Genomic DNA, 16,394 nt, shown 5'->3' with positions numbered 1-16,394 from the left:
AAACAAGATTACCTACATCACTGACCTCCGAGTGCACAGCACAACCCAGGTCCCGCACAGCAGTGCTCTGCCAATCCCTCTCTCGTTCACCATGTTCACTATCTCCTTGCTTTTAGGCTCACCTAGACGGTACCTTTGTCTCTTGCTGTGTAGATAAAGATGGTCCTCTCTGTATGCGTCCCTGTGGCAATAAGGTTTGACAAACAGGCAGTATCATCAGTTCCTACGCACCGCTAAGTCTGCTCTTTGTCCACCTCAGATGGCCGCCGTTCCTAAGAAATTGTGCGCTGCTCTCCCTTGGCCAGGGCCTGCCCTCTGCTTCTCCCAGGCCTTCTCCTATTAGCCTCACAAGTCCCAGGCCAATGATAGCACTTCTGCAAGTCCTTCTTCAGCATGCCCACAGCTCTGCACGGCTGCTCCTCGGCCCTTCCAGAAGCCTGCCCTTTCTCCTCCACCACAGTACTGATTACATTACGTAGCAATTATCTGTTTGCCCATCAGGTCCTTTCCGCTCCCCCTCCAGCGATGGTGGCTTGCCAGCTCTAAGTCCCCTGGCCAGGAAGAAAGCCTGGCTTCTAGTCGACCTCAATTCACGCTTGTTAAATGAAGTACTGAATGAATCAATGAAGAGGAGGAAGGAAGGAGAAGAGGAAAAAGAGAAGGCAGCCTAGACAAGCTCACTGTTCCCACACAAACCTGTGTCTGTTTCAATGCTCACAGTTGGAACAAAAGGGGGGGAAGCAGAGGCCTATGGGATGCTTAAGAACAAAGTTACTTCCTGTCCCCCAGTCCTTGACATTTGAGAACTGTTTTGGGTTTTGTTCTGTTTTACCACTTTGCCATTTTCTTCGTTTGCCCATAAGAAATAGAGTGTCTTGCAGAGGTCTATTTATTCCAGTTGAAGGGAGCAGGGGCTGTCGAGGCAGTATTCCGGATGACTCCCCGACCCCCTTTTTCAAGCCATAGGCATACCAGGTGTGACCGTCCCCAGAGCGCTAATATTCTTGGCAGTCTGTCTGGCATTACTATGGGCCAAGGGAATGAGGTCACCGTCGCCAGTGAAATCACCACTGTATGATTCAGCGCACATCAGTTCCCAACTTGGTGTGTGCTCTGAGATTCCCAGAGTTTCCCACAGCCATCCAGAACCTGGGGTCCCTGTGAGACCAGCTCACATTTTTAGAGCAAAAAAACTGAGGCCCAGAGAAAGGCAGCCTCGCTGCTAACTTGTGGTGCTTGGACCAAATTCAGCTTTCCAGCAGAGCTGGCTCCCACAGCTCCCTGGCCTCTTCCACAGATCCTCCTTTCAGAATACTAGCCTCTGCAAAAAATGGGGCCTAAGCTAATGGTGTTCCTTCCCTCCTCTCCACGCGAAAGAGGCAGATCTGACTTCAAAGCAGTTTGCTGCCTTTCTTAGCCTTTGAGAACTTAGGAGTAACTTCCAGATTTATAAACGCAGCCAGTGCAAGGCCTTCCACTCAAATGCAATGGGCAGGTTATAGAGAGATACTACCATACATTCACAAGGAACTTTAAGTGATACTCCAAATCTTCCTGGTAGATTTTTAATCGGGTTTCGGGTTTGAGAATGGGTCCCACGTGGATCGGGAGAATGAAATGAGGACACCGCGGTAAGCATTTCCCTCAAGTGCTCCGGAAGTTCTTGACCGCCAGTAGTAACCACTTCCCAGGTACTAGTTCCTCATCCAAAACCCGAGGGCGAGGGTCTAAATGACCCCACGCCCCTCTCACCACAGTTATTTCTACCACTGCGAATTGTTGAGTAGGAGCGATTTCCCTGTCAGAAAGCAAGGGGGGGGGGGGTGTCAGCGCTGACTGCGTCTTCTCTCCAGTGCGTAACGTTTAAAGCAGCACTGGGCCACAGAACGGCTCTGGCCAGACAAGTGTTTCCGGACTTGCCAGACAGAGGCGCAGGGTTGGCCCTGGATCCCCAGCCAAATCTCAGAGCATGAGGATACATCATATCTCAAGAATCACAACCAAATACTTTTGGAGACTTTGGGGGTGGAGGGGAGCTTCGGACGATGTCGCCTCCAGGGGGAGCACAAATAACATTTGCTGTCTCCTGAACAGGGCTCGCCCCTTTGTGGCTGGTTGGGGGTGCAATATGCTGCATCTCTTAGTCACCAATTTCATAGAAAATGACTCAAGCTCGTGCTGCGAAAGGCGTGGGGTGGTGATGCTTTAGAGAAAGCAATAAGCCAGGAGTCCCAGTTTTCAGCTCAGAGACCCACCACCCTTCCAGCCTCCGCGCGTCTTTCTAATTATTGTTATTAATTATTTTTATAACCTTCTTGGCCTCTGTTCCTGATTTCTAGTTGCGTGGAGCATTTGCAGCCCGATAGGACGGCTCCTGCCTTCCAGGCTGAGTTTAAATAGACACATCTGTGTAATTTTGCACAATTGCGTCACCGTTGAAGTCGTCGTGGTTCCCCGAAAGGCCTCCACGTCTCCTCCCCGCACCAGGGCCTGCAGACGCTTCCGGGCTCTGGCCGCACTTTCGCGAGGAACCCTGGGTTCCTCCCGAGCGGCTGCCCGAAAGCCCTTCCCCCCATCTCCCCCTTCCCCGCCCTCTCCGTCCTCCCGGCTCCCGGGCGCCTCCTCCGCTGTCTCCACGCTCGCCTCGCGGGGAGTCAGGCTAGGGTGAGCAGCAGGGCCCCCACGGCGGGCGCGGGGCTCGGGGACGCGCGGCACTCGGGAGCAGCGGGGACCGCCCTCCTCTCGGCCCAGGCGGGCGGGGGCCGGGGCGGTGCGGGGCGGGCAGAGCCGCCTGGCCCCTCCCCTCTGCCGCCCTCCCCAAAGTTGCCGACTCCCTTGGGGCCGGACAGTCTTATGATCCGGCGGATCCTTCTGGGGAGGCCGGGCCCCGGAGCGGGTACGGGCGCTGAGCGGCGGGGCCATCAGGCGGACGCGGCGAGTGGGGCCAGGGCGGGGAGCGGGGCAGCGATCGAAGCGGCGTCGGCGGCGGCAGCAGCACCCCGGGCCCGCCGCACCTTCCCCTCCGGTGAGGGGAACCGCTTTATGGGGCCAGGGGGGCGGCCCTGCTGCGCCAAGCGGAGGCGACGGCGGACCCCCCAGGCGGGCTGGGGTTGAGCCCGGGGCCGGGGCGGGGGCTCCGGGGGGACCATGCCCCGAGGCCGGCCGGCCGCAGCATGGCTCACGGGCCCGGCGCGCTAATGCTCAAGTGCGTGGTGGTCGGCGACGGGGCGGTGGGCAAGACGTGCCTGCTCATGAGCTATGCCAACGACGCCTTCCCTGAGGAGTACGTGCCCACTGTCTTCGACCACTACGCAGGTAAGTCTCTGTCCTGCTGACTAAGGGGCTGATCCCGGGCCGGGAACTTTGGAGCAACTTTGGATGAGCCCCCTGGCTGCCTCCCCTGAGCGTGCTCCCCTCCCCCGCCTCCCCCTCTGCCTGGCGCCCCCCCTCCAGACTGTGACTCAGGTTAACCCCTCAAAGCAGCTCCCACCCCCTCCCTATCTTTCCCCTCGCCCCTTCTCCCACACTTCTCAATTCCCTGAGCGCCCTCCTTGACCTTCCCAGGGTTGCTTCTCTTAGCTTCTCAAAGCCCCTGTCGGGGAGACATTTGGGGACACTAGAATAGACGTGGCTTTGGGACTTGGGAGAAGAGGGGTGGATAGCAGGGGTCCACATTACACCTAGATCTTATGCCACATGACAAAGAGCTGAACACAAAACGGGGGTGTTCTCTTCCTGGGAGTACCCACACACCTCCCTGTGACTTGGGAAAGGAGGGTCCTGTGGGAAGCGAAATTGCTCGACCTCAGGTCATTGTGAGCTTCTCTCCCCACCCCCACTTCTGTCCTTGCAGTCAGCGTCACCGTGGGGGGCAAGCAGTACCTCCTGGGACTCTATGACACAGCTGGACAGGTGAGTGTCTTGGTCTCTGGCCGGTTCCTTTACCCCCACCCTTCGCCAATGCTGTGTGACTGAAGGGCCTTTAGAAACTGAGGTGTCTGAGTGGGAGGGTGTGTCTTCCAGGGGCTCCTTCAGGATCTGGATTTTTTTCTTAAGTCAGCAAATTAAGGAAACAAACCAAAAAGAAAATGAGACCAGTGTGAACCCCCGGGACGTGAAAGTTTTGACTGCATGGGTCTTTCTGTGTGTTGCCTGCTGTGTGGGTTCCAACTCCTGTTGCAAAGTGGCGGCGGCCAATGGTGAAGCGCTCTTATTTTTAGTTGCTGATGACCAGGTCTCCCTCCTCACAGCCTCTGTCTGGTCCCTCATTGGTGAGTGGTCTGCCTGCCCGAAGAGCCTGATTGGTAGGAAATGGCATCATCTAACATGATGGGAAGGCATTTGGTTCTGGTTATGTTTATTACAACATCATTGCACTCTGGGACTCCAGTCCCTGAAAACGTAATTTGTGGTGTTGCCAGAGGACCACAGGGAAAAAGGAAAGAAACGACAACCATCAGCCACTCCCTGGGGTGCAGGGAGGCTAGGGTTAAGAGTTCAGCGTGAATCTTGGAGGAAGAGCTTTCTTCCCCTTGGAGGGCCAGGTGACTGTGTTTTCTTTGGAGAGATTACCGTGCCGAGAGGAAAGGAACACTTCTCCCTTCTGCCGCTGGCTAGTGTTTGCAAACCTGAAGGGCCAGGCCATTCTCCTTGAAGGATTAAGGCGCTTGTTCTTTCTGTCTCCTTCCCTGACCAAGCTCAGCCGCCTTGCCAGACCTACTTTCTTTCCTCTGGGGCTAAGATGATGAAGTTTTGCAGAATTCAACTCTGCTGTTTGGCCTGCAGTCTCAGGAAGAAGTTTCTGTGTATTGTGCAGACTTGAGGACTCTGAGGACGTGTGAGCCACTGAAGGTCTGAGACTGGCTCTGGGGGAATTCAGTCACTGAGCTGCTTTATTTGTGCACAGGGGCTTGAAAAAGAAAAAGAAAGGGGGTGGATAAAGAAAGGAAGAAGGAAGGAAGGAGAAGAAAACTACGACCATCATAGATACTATACGCCAAATATGTTGTTTGTTTAGATTTGCCTTTCGGAACTGTACGCTCTCAGATTCTATACCGAAGTCTAGAAATATCTTGTAGGTTGGAGGCTTTTTTTTGGGGGGGGGGACGACGACTTGATGTGGCCCTGATTTCTAAACCACTAGCGGAACATCTGAGCCTGAAGAACTGGCGATTTAAAGGCCAGAGGACACTCCCTGTCGTGAAGGTGCCCAAGCCAGCCAGGCCTGATTCACAGATTTGGGGGCCTGGTTTGGCTAGTCTTTCAATGTCCCCCGCCTTAGCCAGTTATGAAAGGCAAGGAGTGGAACTCAGCCAGATACTACCAGCTTTTAAGTTGTGCTGTTGACAGATAAGAAGTTGATATTAGTTGAAAATAGAGTTGGGGGGAAGTTTCTATTTTTAACTTTTCATACTATCTCATTTCATTGTTGCAGTGATCGTGTTTCAAGCAGGTGCCTTGTTTAACAGGACGTGTGAACATCGGAGTTCTGTTTACAGAGAGATCCGTTACTTTTTTTTTTTTTTTCTGGTTTTTTCGAGACAGGGTTTCTCTGTAGCTTTGGTGCCTGTCCTGGAACTAACTCTTGTAGACCAGGCTGGTCTCGAACTCCCAGAGATCCACCTGCTTCTGCCTCCCAATTGCTGGGATTAAAGGCCTGCGCCACCACCGCCCGGCTGAGATCCATTACTATTGACCATATGCCTATGTATGTACATCTCATGGTGTGCAGCTCCCAAGAGCTTGCTTCTGGGATGAAGACCCTTGCACCACTCCAGTTCAAGGTCGTGGGAAGTGCCGGGATGCTCCCTGGTTTGGTCAGATTGCTTGTGTGCGTAGAATACCTGAAGTTTTACAGTCATTCTCTTGGTGGTCGTAGACAGAGTGAAGGTGGGGAGGATGTGATGGGGTTCTGTGCTAACTGATGGTCAGCTCCGGTGGTTTTTCACCTACTCACTGATACTTTTGATTTGGGATTAAAGTTATGGATAATTCATTCCACTGGTAAGAAGTAAACTTAATCATTATCAGACAACATAGTAGGACCATTGTATCATGCTAAGCAACTGGGGAACACAAAAGAAGACATTTAAGTTAGGGGCCCGCCACTGCTGGTGTGAATGTGTGTAAAAGTCTGGATCAAATGATTGTTCATGCGTCTTACATAGATTTCTGTGTTGATTGTCAAAACCCCTCTATGAATAGGTCTCTGATTCCTTTTATGATACTAATAGTGGTAAATAAATACATAGACTTACATACACATACTTACCTGTTGAGGATTTTCAGACAGACAATAGAGGAAAGACTATGGGCTTTGAGACCAAAACGTCTTGGGTTCAGGTCTCTACCTTGTGTGTGGTTCTAGCTGAGTTATTTACGTTCTCTGTAATAGTAAAATGTAGACAATTAGCATCTGCACTGCAGAGCTGTAGGCTGCCTTAAATTCATTAACCTTTGCAGAAACAGTTGGCGTCCACAGTTCTTTGTATATAGTAGGCGTGCAAACGGTATTACAAGAGATTACTGTGCTCTGCAGTGGGCAGGGTAACGGAGGTGTCACAAGTGGAAGAGGACATATGTATCCTGCATGCCTAAAGTTGCTAGATTCTACTAGAAGCGTTAACAGATGTGTGGAGCCAGAGAAATCGTTTCGGGTTCCGTGGAGAAGTTTAGAAGCAAGGGGCATATGCAGGTTTCTGCTGGTTCTTCTGTCCCAGAGACAGAGAAATGAGGAGGAAGATCATAGCACAGGAAGGCATTGCCTTCTCTCCAAACTGTTTGCTCATGCGTGTGGGCGCTTGGCATACCTACTTAAAGAAGTGCAGCAGTGCCACCCTCAGGCTGGCACCCCTAGTCCACTTTTTCAATCTTGACCTTCGTGATGACTCCAGTCAAGTCCAAAGCAATAAGCGTCATTTGCCCAGTTGACATATTAGGAATCTACCAATTGGGAGTGGTGGTTAGGTGGTGACCTTTGACCTTCTTGACCTGGCTCTGTCACTTGACCTTTGCTGCGAGTAGCAGAGAAAGAGAATGAGTACGAGAGTTTGTTGGGCATCAGTCCCCACCCTGTGCCTTCAGCTCACTCACAAGCACTGCTGCTGAAGGGAACTCCCCTGCTCCTCTTGGCTGAGCCCGGGGTGGTCCTAGGACAGCTTGCCATTTTGACTGCCAAGCATTTTGGAGTGGAAGTTGACAGTCACCTTCCTCTACCCTGGGGGCCTTACAGGGAGGTCTGGCTTTCTGCCTGTCTCTGGGGAACTTCTCCTTTTGTGTCTGACTTTGGGCCTTCAGTGTAGGCTCTGCACTAGCCCTCTGTCTGTCTGCTCTGGGAAGAGACTAGAAAGGTGGGGTTGTCCCCACTGCCTCCACTCTTGGGAATGAAAGGAAGTGGGGATCTGCTGGCAGCTGCACTCTGGCTCCCGGCTCCAAGCCTGATCTCTTAATCCTTGGCAGGAAGGCAGAACTTCATGCTCTGATGAGGGAAGCTCTGATCCAATTTATCCCAGGTCGCAGAACACCCACACTCAGGAGAGTGTGTGGTGGGGTGAGTTTGGGATCCCCAAAGTTATAGATTTAGCCACTGTCTCTGTGTCCAAGTTCACACGCATGCTTTACGTACATGGTTGCTGTATCTGGCAACTTAAGCATCCGAGTTCAGGGTTGCATACATGAGCGCTATAAATATCCTTACTCCAGTGTCCCCTGGGGTAGCTTCTCAATGACAAATGAGATTTGCTTCACACCTGCCATAGCCCAGCAGCTGTGACTGGTTCCCCACCACCACCCCAGGGGCTCTCTGGGTACCCAGGGAGGCACTTCCTCCAACAAAGGGAACATCCACTGAAGGCAGCAGACAGGTCCCTCCCCTCTTCTGCATTTCATGGGATAGCACCCAAGAACTAGTCTAATGGGAGGGGGGCAGGGAAGGGCAAGGGTGCTGCCAGTGCACCAGGTGTCTTATCTTCAGGAAGGGCTAGTTCAAGGCACCTTTCCAGGTCAGCTTTTCCCAGAGAGGGAACAGCAAGCAAGTGAGCTGATGGGAAAGCGGTAAGTGAGTCAGGGTAAGTGTGCACTGTGCAGAAGTAAGGACATCGGGACTGGCCACTCACAGCCCTCAGCTCAGCTTCCCTAAGCCCCGCCTTCCATCCTTGAGGAAATGGAGCTTGAGAGGGGCCCCACCTCTTTCTAGATAAGAGCTGCAACAGGTGAGATGTGGCGCCGAGCATCTGGTTTCCCTTGGTAACCCACTGTGGATTTCTTGTCTGCATTTTGCTAACCTTTGTAGAAGCTATTTATATCCCAGGCTGTACCGTATCACGCAGGCACGCTGGTTTCCTCCTCTGTACTAAGAAGGAAGGTGGCCTCTGTCCATTCATAAGTTGTTGCTGTTTAAAATATACCATGTTTTCCTGCGTGGGACTCGGGTGGTCTGTTCCAGCTCCAGCTTGGATTCACAGGCAGGGACCTTAGGGTGGGGGCAGTGCTTGACTGTGCCACGGACAGGCTTCAACCTTTCTGGGCCCTTTGATCAATTTCTAACATGATTCTCCCGAGGTCTGGTGACATTCCCAGTCTTTAACATTTTGTAAGGTATGCTAGGCCTGAGTGCTGCAGACATACCAAGTGCTGCCTCATCAGCCTTTGGGAGCTGGGGAGGTGGAAGGCCTCAGGGAGCTGAGCATGTATTTCTGTGTGTGCCATGATATGGCTAGAGTTTCTTTGTTTTGTTTTGTTTTGGATTTTTGTTTGTTTGTTTTGGTACACTACTGGGGTTTGAACTTGTAGCCTCATGCTAAGGGTCTTTTTGGAGAATTGGACTTCTGTGCTTTCATTGTGGAATTTGGGGCTTCAGGGGATGAGAGCAAAGGGCAAAGCCAAGCAGGTCTCCGTGGGAGTATCAGTTTCTAGCAAAGACATGTGTGTTGGCAGCAGCAGATACCCCAAGGCCCCAGGCATGGCAGTGATGCTCCGAAGAAGAAAAAGGCAGAGGTAGAGAAACCAGGCCAAAAAAAAAAAAAAAAAAAAAAAAAAAAAAAAAAAAAAAACCCTACAAACACAGCAAAAAAAAAAAAAAAATCTAACAATTTATGATTGTGATAGGCTAGATTTCCTCAAGGGGTTGGTTGATTTTGCCCTAATTTGGCCAGCTTTGGCTGGGGAGTGACTTTCTTTGCCCTCGACACTTTCTTGTTCCTCTTTCAGTGCCTATTGCAGCTGCTCTGAACCCAGGAAAGCCTGCAGGTGGTCGGTGGCCAGCTGTTCCAGCCCTTCATGTGCCCCCTGGACCATTGTCTGCCATTGCCTCTGTGGAGGCCCTGGGCCCTGGGCCCCAGGCTGGTGGAGCACTGTGTGTCCTCCTCCACCACATCCCCGAGCCCAGGCTGGTGGAGCACTGTGTGTCCTCCTCCACCACATCTCCAGGCCCAGGCTGGTGGAGCATTATGTGTCCTCCTCCACCACATCCCCGAGCCCAGGCTGGTGGAGCACTGTGTGTCCTCCTCCACCACATCCCCGAGCCCATCCCAGTGCCTCGTGATGCTGGGCATATAAATCTTAAAATGAGTTCGTTTTCGTTTGGCTCTTCACTTGCTCAGCTAAAAGCTAACCCATGGCTAAGAGCACCAGGTACCGCCTCCCCTGCTGATTCAGCCGCCGCTTCTGAGAGGAGGAAGATATGGATAGTGCATCACCCTACCCATTTTGTCTCTGACCTGGCTCACTAGGCTTGAAGGGAACCAGGATCAGGACTTTGCATCATCAAGGCCTTTTGCTCCCTGATCTCCTGAACAGAAGGTAGTTTGGCAGTGGGAAGGTGGGCTTTGGATTCTTCAGATAAACATCAAATTCTGTCTGTACTTTCGTGTGACTGAGATAAGTCCAGCAGCACCACCACCACCACCACCACCACCCCCCCACCCCCCCGCCCCAGCCTTTTTCCTTCTGTATGGGTTGCGGAGACAGTTTCTACTTTGGGCAAGGTGGCAGTAAGGATTAGTTCCAGGAGTGCCTTGGTTCTGGTGATACCCATTTGGCGTTCTAGCCTTCTGTGGGAGAAAAGGGAAGGTGGCGAGACCCTGCAAAATGCATTGCGCAAGTGGGAAGCTGGATGAGAGCAGCGCTGTAGGACCGTGTTTGGGAGATGTAGGGAAGGGAAGGAGGCAGGAGAGCACAGCCAGCCAGGATGGGCTGTGTCACTGGGCTGTAGGGTCCTGCCCCGGCTCTGCCTTTTTCCGCCGAGAAGCTTCACCTCTCCCAGGCTGATGCCCCCAACGAAACAATGGGTTATGATAGTACTGTCCAGTACGGTTTGGGAGCTTAGAGCATTCAAGCTTCCTAAGGGATTTCCTCTTCTCTTAGGGTGGCCAGGTGAGGCTTGGGATGCCTTCACATTTCCCTTCCAGTCACTTACCCATGCTCCTTGTCCCCACCCAGCATGTGTGAGCACAGATGCTCCTGTCTCTGCCACTAAGTGCAAGTTTGAGAAGCATGGCGCTAAATGAGGCCTTGCGGTGAGAGTGTGTGAGAGAAAGCTCGCATCTCGGCAGGGGTGTGGGAAGCAGTAGAGAGAGGACAGGCTTGGGAGGTGTCCCTCTTATGTCTTTATGGGCCTGGGATGCCCGCTGTGGCTGTCAGCTTGAGGTGTAGGCTTGATAACTCAGTTGTGGACTTTTCCCCTCTTGATTGACAACTTAGTAATTAGAGAGATATTAATCTGCTGCTTTGTTGCTGTTGATTTTAATAGAAAAGTAAGCGGAGGAGGAAACCTTTATTGTTGCGTTTCTTTGGTGGTGTCTGGCCAGGGAAGGGAGCCTCAGATCCCCAGATATATCTGTGGAGCCTCAGGGTAGACTGGGGCCTGAGCCTTGAATGGTATTTTCCCCACAGTGCAAGCTTGTGGCCTCTCTGTTTTCTCACCTCTGTGAGGCAGGGAGGGTAGTGGTGTTTGCCGTAATCTGCAGGGTCAGGAAGGTTAAGTGGCTTGCTGCAGGCCATGTAGTTGGTGAAAATTAAAAGGCAAGTTTCCAGGGCAGAACTTTGGACTGCAAATCCTGGGATCTTTTGTGTTTGTTGACATTAATCAGCTTGCCCATCAGTGAATGCCTTGTTCCACGACACATACTTCTTTATTGACTATGTCAAGCAAAAGCTCCATCACTTTCTAGGCAGAGAGCTGGTAGGCCGGCTTCCGTAGGTGGCACGTCAGGGCTGGTGCCGAAATTGCTTCAGCAAATGTTGTTCCTGTGAGCTGCAGTCTGTTTTGTCTATTTGCCCACAAACCACTGTACTTCCTTAAAAGGGGCATGGCAGGGTGGTGCCCATGCCACTCTGCGGATGAGTGAGTGGATGAAGCTTGGTGGCATTTGCCTTATGTCCTGGGCTGAATTGTCAGTGGACTTCCCCCAAACCTAAGTGATAACACCCCCTCTGTGCCCCTGTCTGCTTCCTGTGCCCTATCCTGCCCACTTGACTTGACCTGTGGTCGGGGAACTGCCCCACACTGGCCACTTGGGTCTCTCTTTTATCCCTTTTCGGAGTGTTCTTATTTAGGGGAAGCTGTCTCTTCACAAATGTGTGTCTGGGCCTTGGGGTATAGCACAGTATAAAGAACTTGCCCATTATGTTTACTGAAAAGAAATGTCTCTCCTGTCTAAATGTCCCCTAATGCATCCCATATCTTCATCTGCTGCTTGCTACATATATAGTTTGCTGACTTGGGCCATCCACATTGCCACCACCTTGTCCGTGGGCTCCCGGCTTCCCATGGTAGCTGGCTAGATGAGAACATCGCTCTATAGCTGGCCAGTAAACAGTCCCTGAGTATCAAATCCGGGCTGGGACCTATGGTGGAAGTACACTGGGGTCTGTCTCTGAGGTTGCCAGGAGGCCAGCATCTGCTCTTCTGGTAATGAATTCCTAATGAGAACTAAGTTAAAACAGGGCTTCTCAGATTGGATTCCTACATGTACTGGCTTCTCGAAATGTCCTCTGTACAGCACAGATTGCCTGGGAAGTTGTCAGGCATCTCAAATTTCAAAATCTACTACCATCTCCTAAATCACAAGCTTGGGGAAATCAGTTAGTCCAGGCTGGACACATGATTCTAATGTAGGTCAGAAAGTCAGAGCTGCTGCACAGACACGGTGAGTCCCGGCATCTCCTCTCAGCAAGCCGCCCACCACCACCTACCTTACACACTGTGCCGCACCCACTTACACTCTGTCTGGGGATCGTGACCGGACTTCATGTCTAATCTTCTTCCCTCCCAAACATTCGTCTGGCCTCCTTCCTCATTTTGAAAAAGTGTTGGGACTGTCCACATTTGCTCAACAAATGGACCCTCCCGGCCTGCCTGTGGACAAATCAGAAAAATAGAGGCAGGATGTCATGTGACAAACCTCAGCCCCAGAGTGTGCTGTCTGCCTTAGGGGTATGCAGATAGTAGACGCCACAGGTATTCCTTGAGCCAAAGTGTGCTCTCTCCTGCACACTGAGTAGCTTGATAGGTCTGACCTCCTCAGCTGAGGCTTCTTCATGGCATCAGACCCTGTGCCCCATCGGGATGGTGGCTTGACTTTGTGGTGTCTCAGCTCCAGAGTAGATGGGCTGTGGCACCTTCTGGTCTTAAATCGCAGGCCGGTCACAGTGGTTGGAGGCAGAGGAGATGCTGTGTTGGTCCACACCCACCTTGGCAACTTTTTCCCTTGGCAGACCTCAGTGTTTTAGGGAGTGACCCCTTTCTCTAGTCCTCCCTGCCCCCTTCCTTTCAAATTTATCTTTTTGTTTCCCTTAAAATAAAATAAAATAAAAACAAAAACAAACCACAACCAATTTGTTCCAGTGTAGAAGCATCATCCTTCGACTAGCGTAATGGTTAGGATTATGAGCAAGGAGGCTTGGAGGAGGCTCCTTGGAGGAGCTGCCCCTGAGCACATTTAATTCCGACTCCCCAGTTCAATTAAAGCTCCATTTGTTCCGGCTTAATTGCAAAAGGCTGTCCTTGCCGGCCAGCTGGGTCAGGGCTCGGACACTCTTATTACCTAAAGGTGTTTCTAGAAGCTTCCTTGGCCCTGAAAACCTGGGGATGGTGGTAGATGTAGAAAAAGAACAAAACAGGTGCAGAGGAGGGGCAGAGATTTCTGCTCCCTACACCAGGGACTCTGTCCAACAAGTGGAATCATCCAGAAATCCAGAAAGTCTGAGGGGCCTGCTCAGCAGCCCCCTCCCATTTGAGGTTAACCTAGACACCACTTTTGAATTTTAACCCTGTGACTAACTGAGCTACAATCTGACGCGTGGCTTCATTCCTGGGTAGATCTTTATTGCCCATGAAGATTGTCGAAGTCCCTAAGCGGGGGAATATGTGTGGCACAGCACTTTACACAAAGTTTGGAAATCCCCGTAGGAACTAGGTGGGTGTTGGATCTCAGAGAGTCTGTTAGTCAAGTTATTATGGAAAAAAACCCTGACTTTCATAAGTGACTTTGCCATTTGGAAGAGGATCCTGACCTGTCTAGACATTATCGAAGGCTTTAAAATCAGCGTGTAGGTGGTGGTTTTAATGCATTGCCCGTGTAAGCACAATGGTACTCATTGCAGGGCTGAGGAGGAGTCAGGCTGCCGGGTCCATTTGGCTCTAACAGTGGCTGTGTAGGTCTGAACTGTTCTCCGGTGAGTCTGGACCCACAGAGCACTGCCTGCTGGCAGGTGTGCCTCTGGAGTGGCCTGTGGACATGAGAGGTAGCAGAAAGGCTGTATAGTTTCGGTGGGTCTAGACAACACAGCCTTCCTGCTACCACGGGGGCAACAGAGGTATCAGTAACCTGGCAAGGGCTGTTCACTGGTGGCTCAAACTGCTGATGTATACGTTCACACTTGCTTTATGTTCGAAGCCGAGATGTTGTAAGTCACAGAACATTTTTATCATCCCCCAACGCCCAGAAACTTCACACCTGCTGTTGGTCCTTCCTCATATCCTCTTCCCCCATTGGTCCACTTCTGTCTCATATACTTGCCTATTCTGGGCTTTTTGTGAAGATATTTGTTCTTTTATGTCTGGCTCTTTTCATTTGACATGTTTTCAAGGTTCATTTGTGTTGCAGAAAATGTCAGTATCTCATTCCTTTTTAGCTGGACGTTCTCTCTTTAGTCTTTTTCCATGTCCATTTTCTAGGTTCTGGGGACCGTATTCAGGGTGGGCAGAGTGCAAACTTCTGCTCTCCTTTGGCTCCCCAAAGGACGTGGCTGTTCTCCCCGCTCCTGTCCGGTGTTCTTGTTGCCTTTGTGGTCTCTGGTTTCTCTCACCCCCATCCTACCCTAATTTCCTTATTCATCAAATGTATGGATGTATTAAGCACAGATGAAGTAAGGAACAAAAATACCTACCCAGTGGGGTTTCCCCTTTGTTGTAATGGTTTATAGAATTGGGAAGCCATGTACACAGCTGACCGAAATATGCATGAAAATGAAGATTCTGTGAAAATGAGAAAAGTGTTACAAATGTGTCCACCCAGGCAGAGTCTCTGGAGAGTCCCCTCAACTCAGAAGTGGCTCTTTTGGGGACAGTCATGATGGTCAGGTCCATGGGTCTGTATTGTCTTGTAAGAAACAAGAGTCTAAGTGAGGTTGCCAACAGGTATTGGGGGGAAGCACAAAGATATAAACCAGTAGGCCACAGAAGAAGAAAAGCAAGTAACCAATCAAAACTCACAAAGATATGGAAATAAAGACTTTTAATCTATTGAATTGGATAAGATAGAAAATATACGATATCCAAGAGACAGGAAAGTTAATATACCACTAGGCATGACCAACCTGGGCTTTGGGCTACATGCGCCCCAAAGTAGCTATAAAAGTAGCCAGAAAAAAAGTATAAGCTTACTTAAAACATTCTGAGATATTTGCACGTGTGAGAGATTTTTGTTTAACTCAATCACACAGTTCTTGAGTGTGAACTCTGTGGTATTGATGATCCAAAGGTTGGATGGGCCATGTTGTTGGGAGTGAAGGCCGCCCCAGCTAGTTTGAGGATGTCTGACAAAGCCTCTCGAGTTTGCTGCCATCCGTTTCTCTGAGTTTATCCAAGAAAACACTCAGAGCACACACAGACTTCCATACAGTGGTATTCTTCACGCCATCACGTACGGCAGTGGATTCTAAACATGCTGATGAAGAGTGAGAGGCGGCTACTGAGCACAGGACAGTGCGTGTTAGGATAATAGCAGCCATTAAAATCTGCCTTCACAAAATTGTAAAGAAATGTAAAAAGCTAATGATTCATGCAGTCTGAAAAATCGTGCATTAAAACTATAAACGGCAATGACTACAATTCTGAAAATATACACGTGTATAATAAGGGGAAGTGTAACAAACAGAGTGGTCGGCTCTAAGTAGTGATAGCAAATAATTTTAGAAATTTACCTCTTATTCTGTTTTCCGCCAGGTTTTTTGAAAGTCATTTTATTTTTGTAAAAGTTTTAATGTATATGGTTTAAGAGTCAGCAGTCCTGACAGGGCCTGTTAAGGAGAAACAAGCTGTCTCCATGCTTCTCCTGCAGCAAGGACATATCCCCTCGGTCCTCACGCCCACTGTCTGCTCCCAGCTGCTTATTTCAGTGGCAGACATTCTGTCTGCACGTCACACTACGATGCTGCAGCCCTATAATGACACCATGATTCCCAGGGTGCCCTTCCCAGTGGCGAGTTTATAGTTTCAGTCTCCCGGATGATGAGTGTTTGTCTGTGGCTGGTCACAGCTGAGCCCTCTATGTAGGGTCCCTTGCTCACTACCCGCTCTGTCCTGTGTCCTGTGGAGCTGGGCATTGTCCCCTTGCTTAGATGTCACTTTGCTGCCTATTTCACCTTCAGCCTGCCCTTCCATGCATTACCCATGTCCTGCATCTGTCAGCCTCTCCCTGGGCATATCCCTCCTGAGCCTTCCAGTGCCGCACTGAGTTAGTGACTGTGGTATACATCAGGGGGTACTGAGTTAGTGACTGTGGTATACATCAGGGAGTACTGAGTTAGTAACTGTGGTATACATCAGGGGGTACTGAGTTAGTGACTGTGGCCATACATCAGGAGTACTGAGTTAGTGACTGTGGCATACATCAGGAAGTACTGAGTTAGTGACTGTGGTATACATCAGGGAGTACTGAGTTAGTGACTGTGGTATACATCAGGGAGTACTGAGTTAGTGACTGTGGTATACATCAGGGGTGACTGAGTCTAGTAAAATAAAGACCTCTCCTATGGAGTCCCATGTGTGTTTTTCTGCAGGGTGGTCGCTGTGGTCCTTTGAATGGGCCTTGATTTCTTTGTGTTTGTTCTTTAGAAGTGCTTGTCTGTCTCTCTGCTCATATCTCAAGCACTACCACAGAAGGTTTAATTGG

General features: G+C 50.6%; 1 protein-coding gene across 2 annotated transcripts in view; it reads left to right on the top strand.

The window, feature by feature from the left end:
• Positions 1-2,863: 2,863 nt before the first annotated feature.
• Positions 2,864-16,394, top strand: part of Rhoq (ras homolog family member Q) — a 37,479-nt gene continuing 23,948 nt past the window's right edge. The window contains exons 1-2 of one of the 2 annotated variants that reach the window (XM_057763840.1): positions 2,864-3,315; positions 3,854-3,912. In XM_057763840.1, coding sequence (XP_057619823.1) covers positions 3,174-3,315; positions 3,854-3,912 — 201 coding nt within the window. In that variant the 5' untranslated portion in view covers positions 2,864-3,173. The remainder of the gene's footprint in view (positions 3,316-3,853; positions 3,913-16,394) is intronic. The other variant, XM_057763832.1, reaches the window with a different exon arrangement.

This window comes from Chionomys nivalis, chromosome 1, assembly GCF_950005125.1.
Source record: "Chionomys nivalis chromosome 1, mChiNiv1.1, whole genome shotgun sequence".
Lineage (NCBI taxonomy): Eukaryota > Metazoa > Chordata > Mammalia > Rodentia > Cricetidae > Chionomys > Chionomys nivalis.
This window is presented reverse-complemented; position numbering and strand designations above follow the sequence as displayed.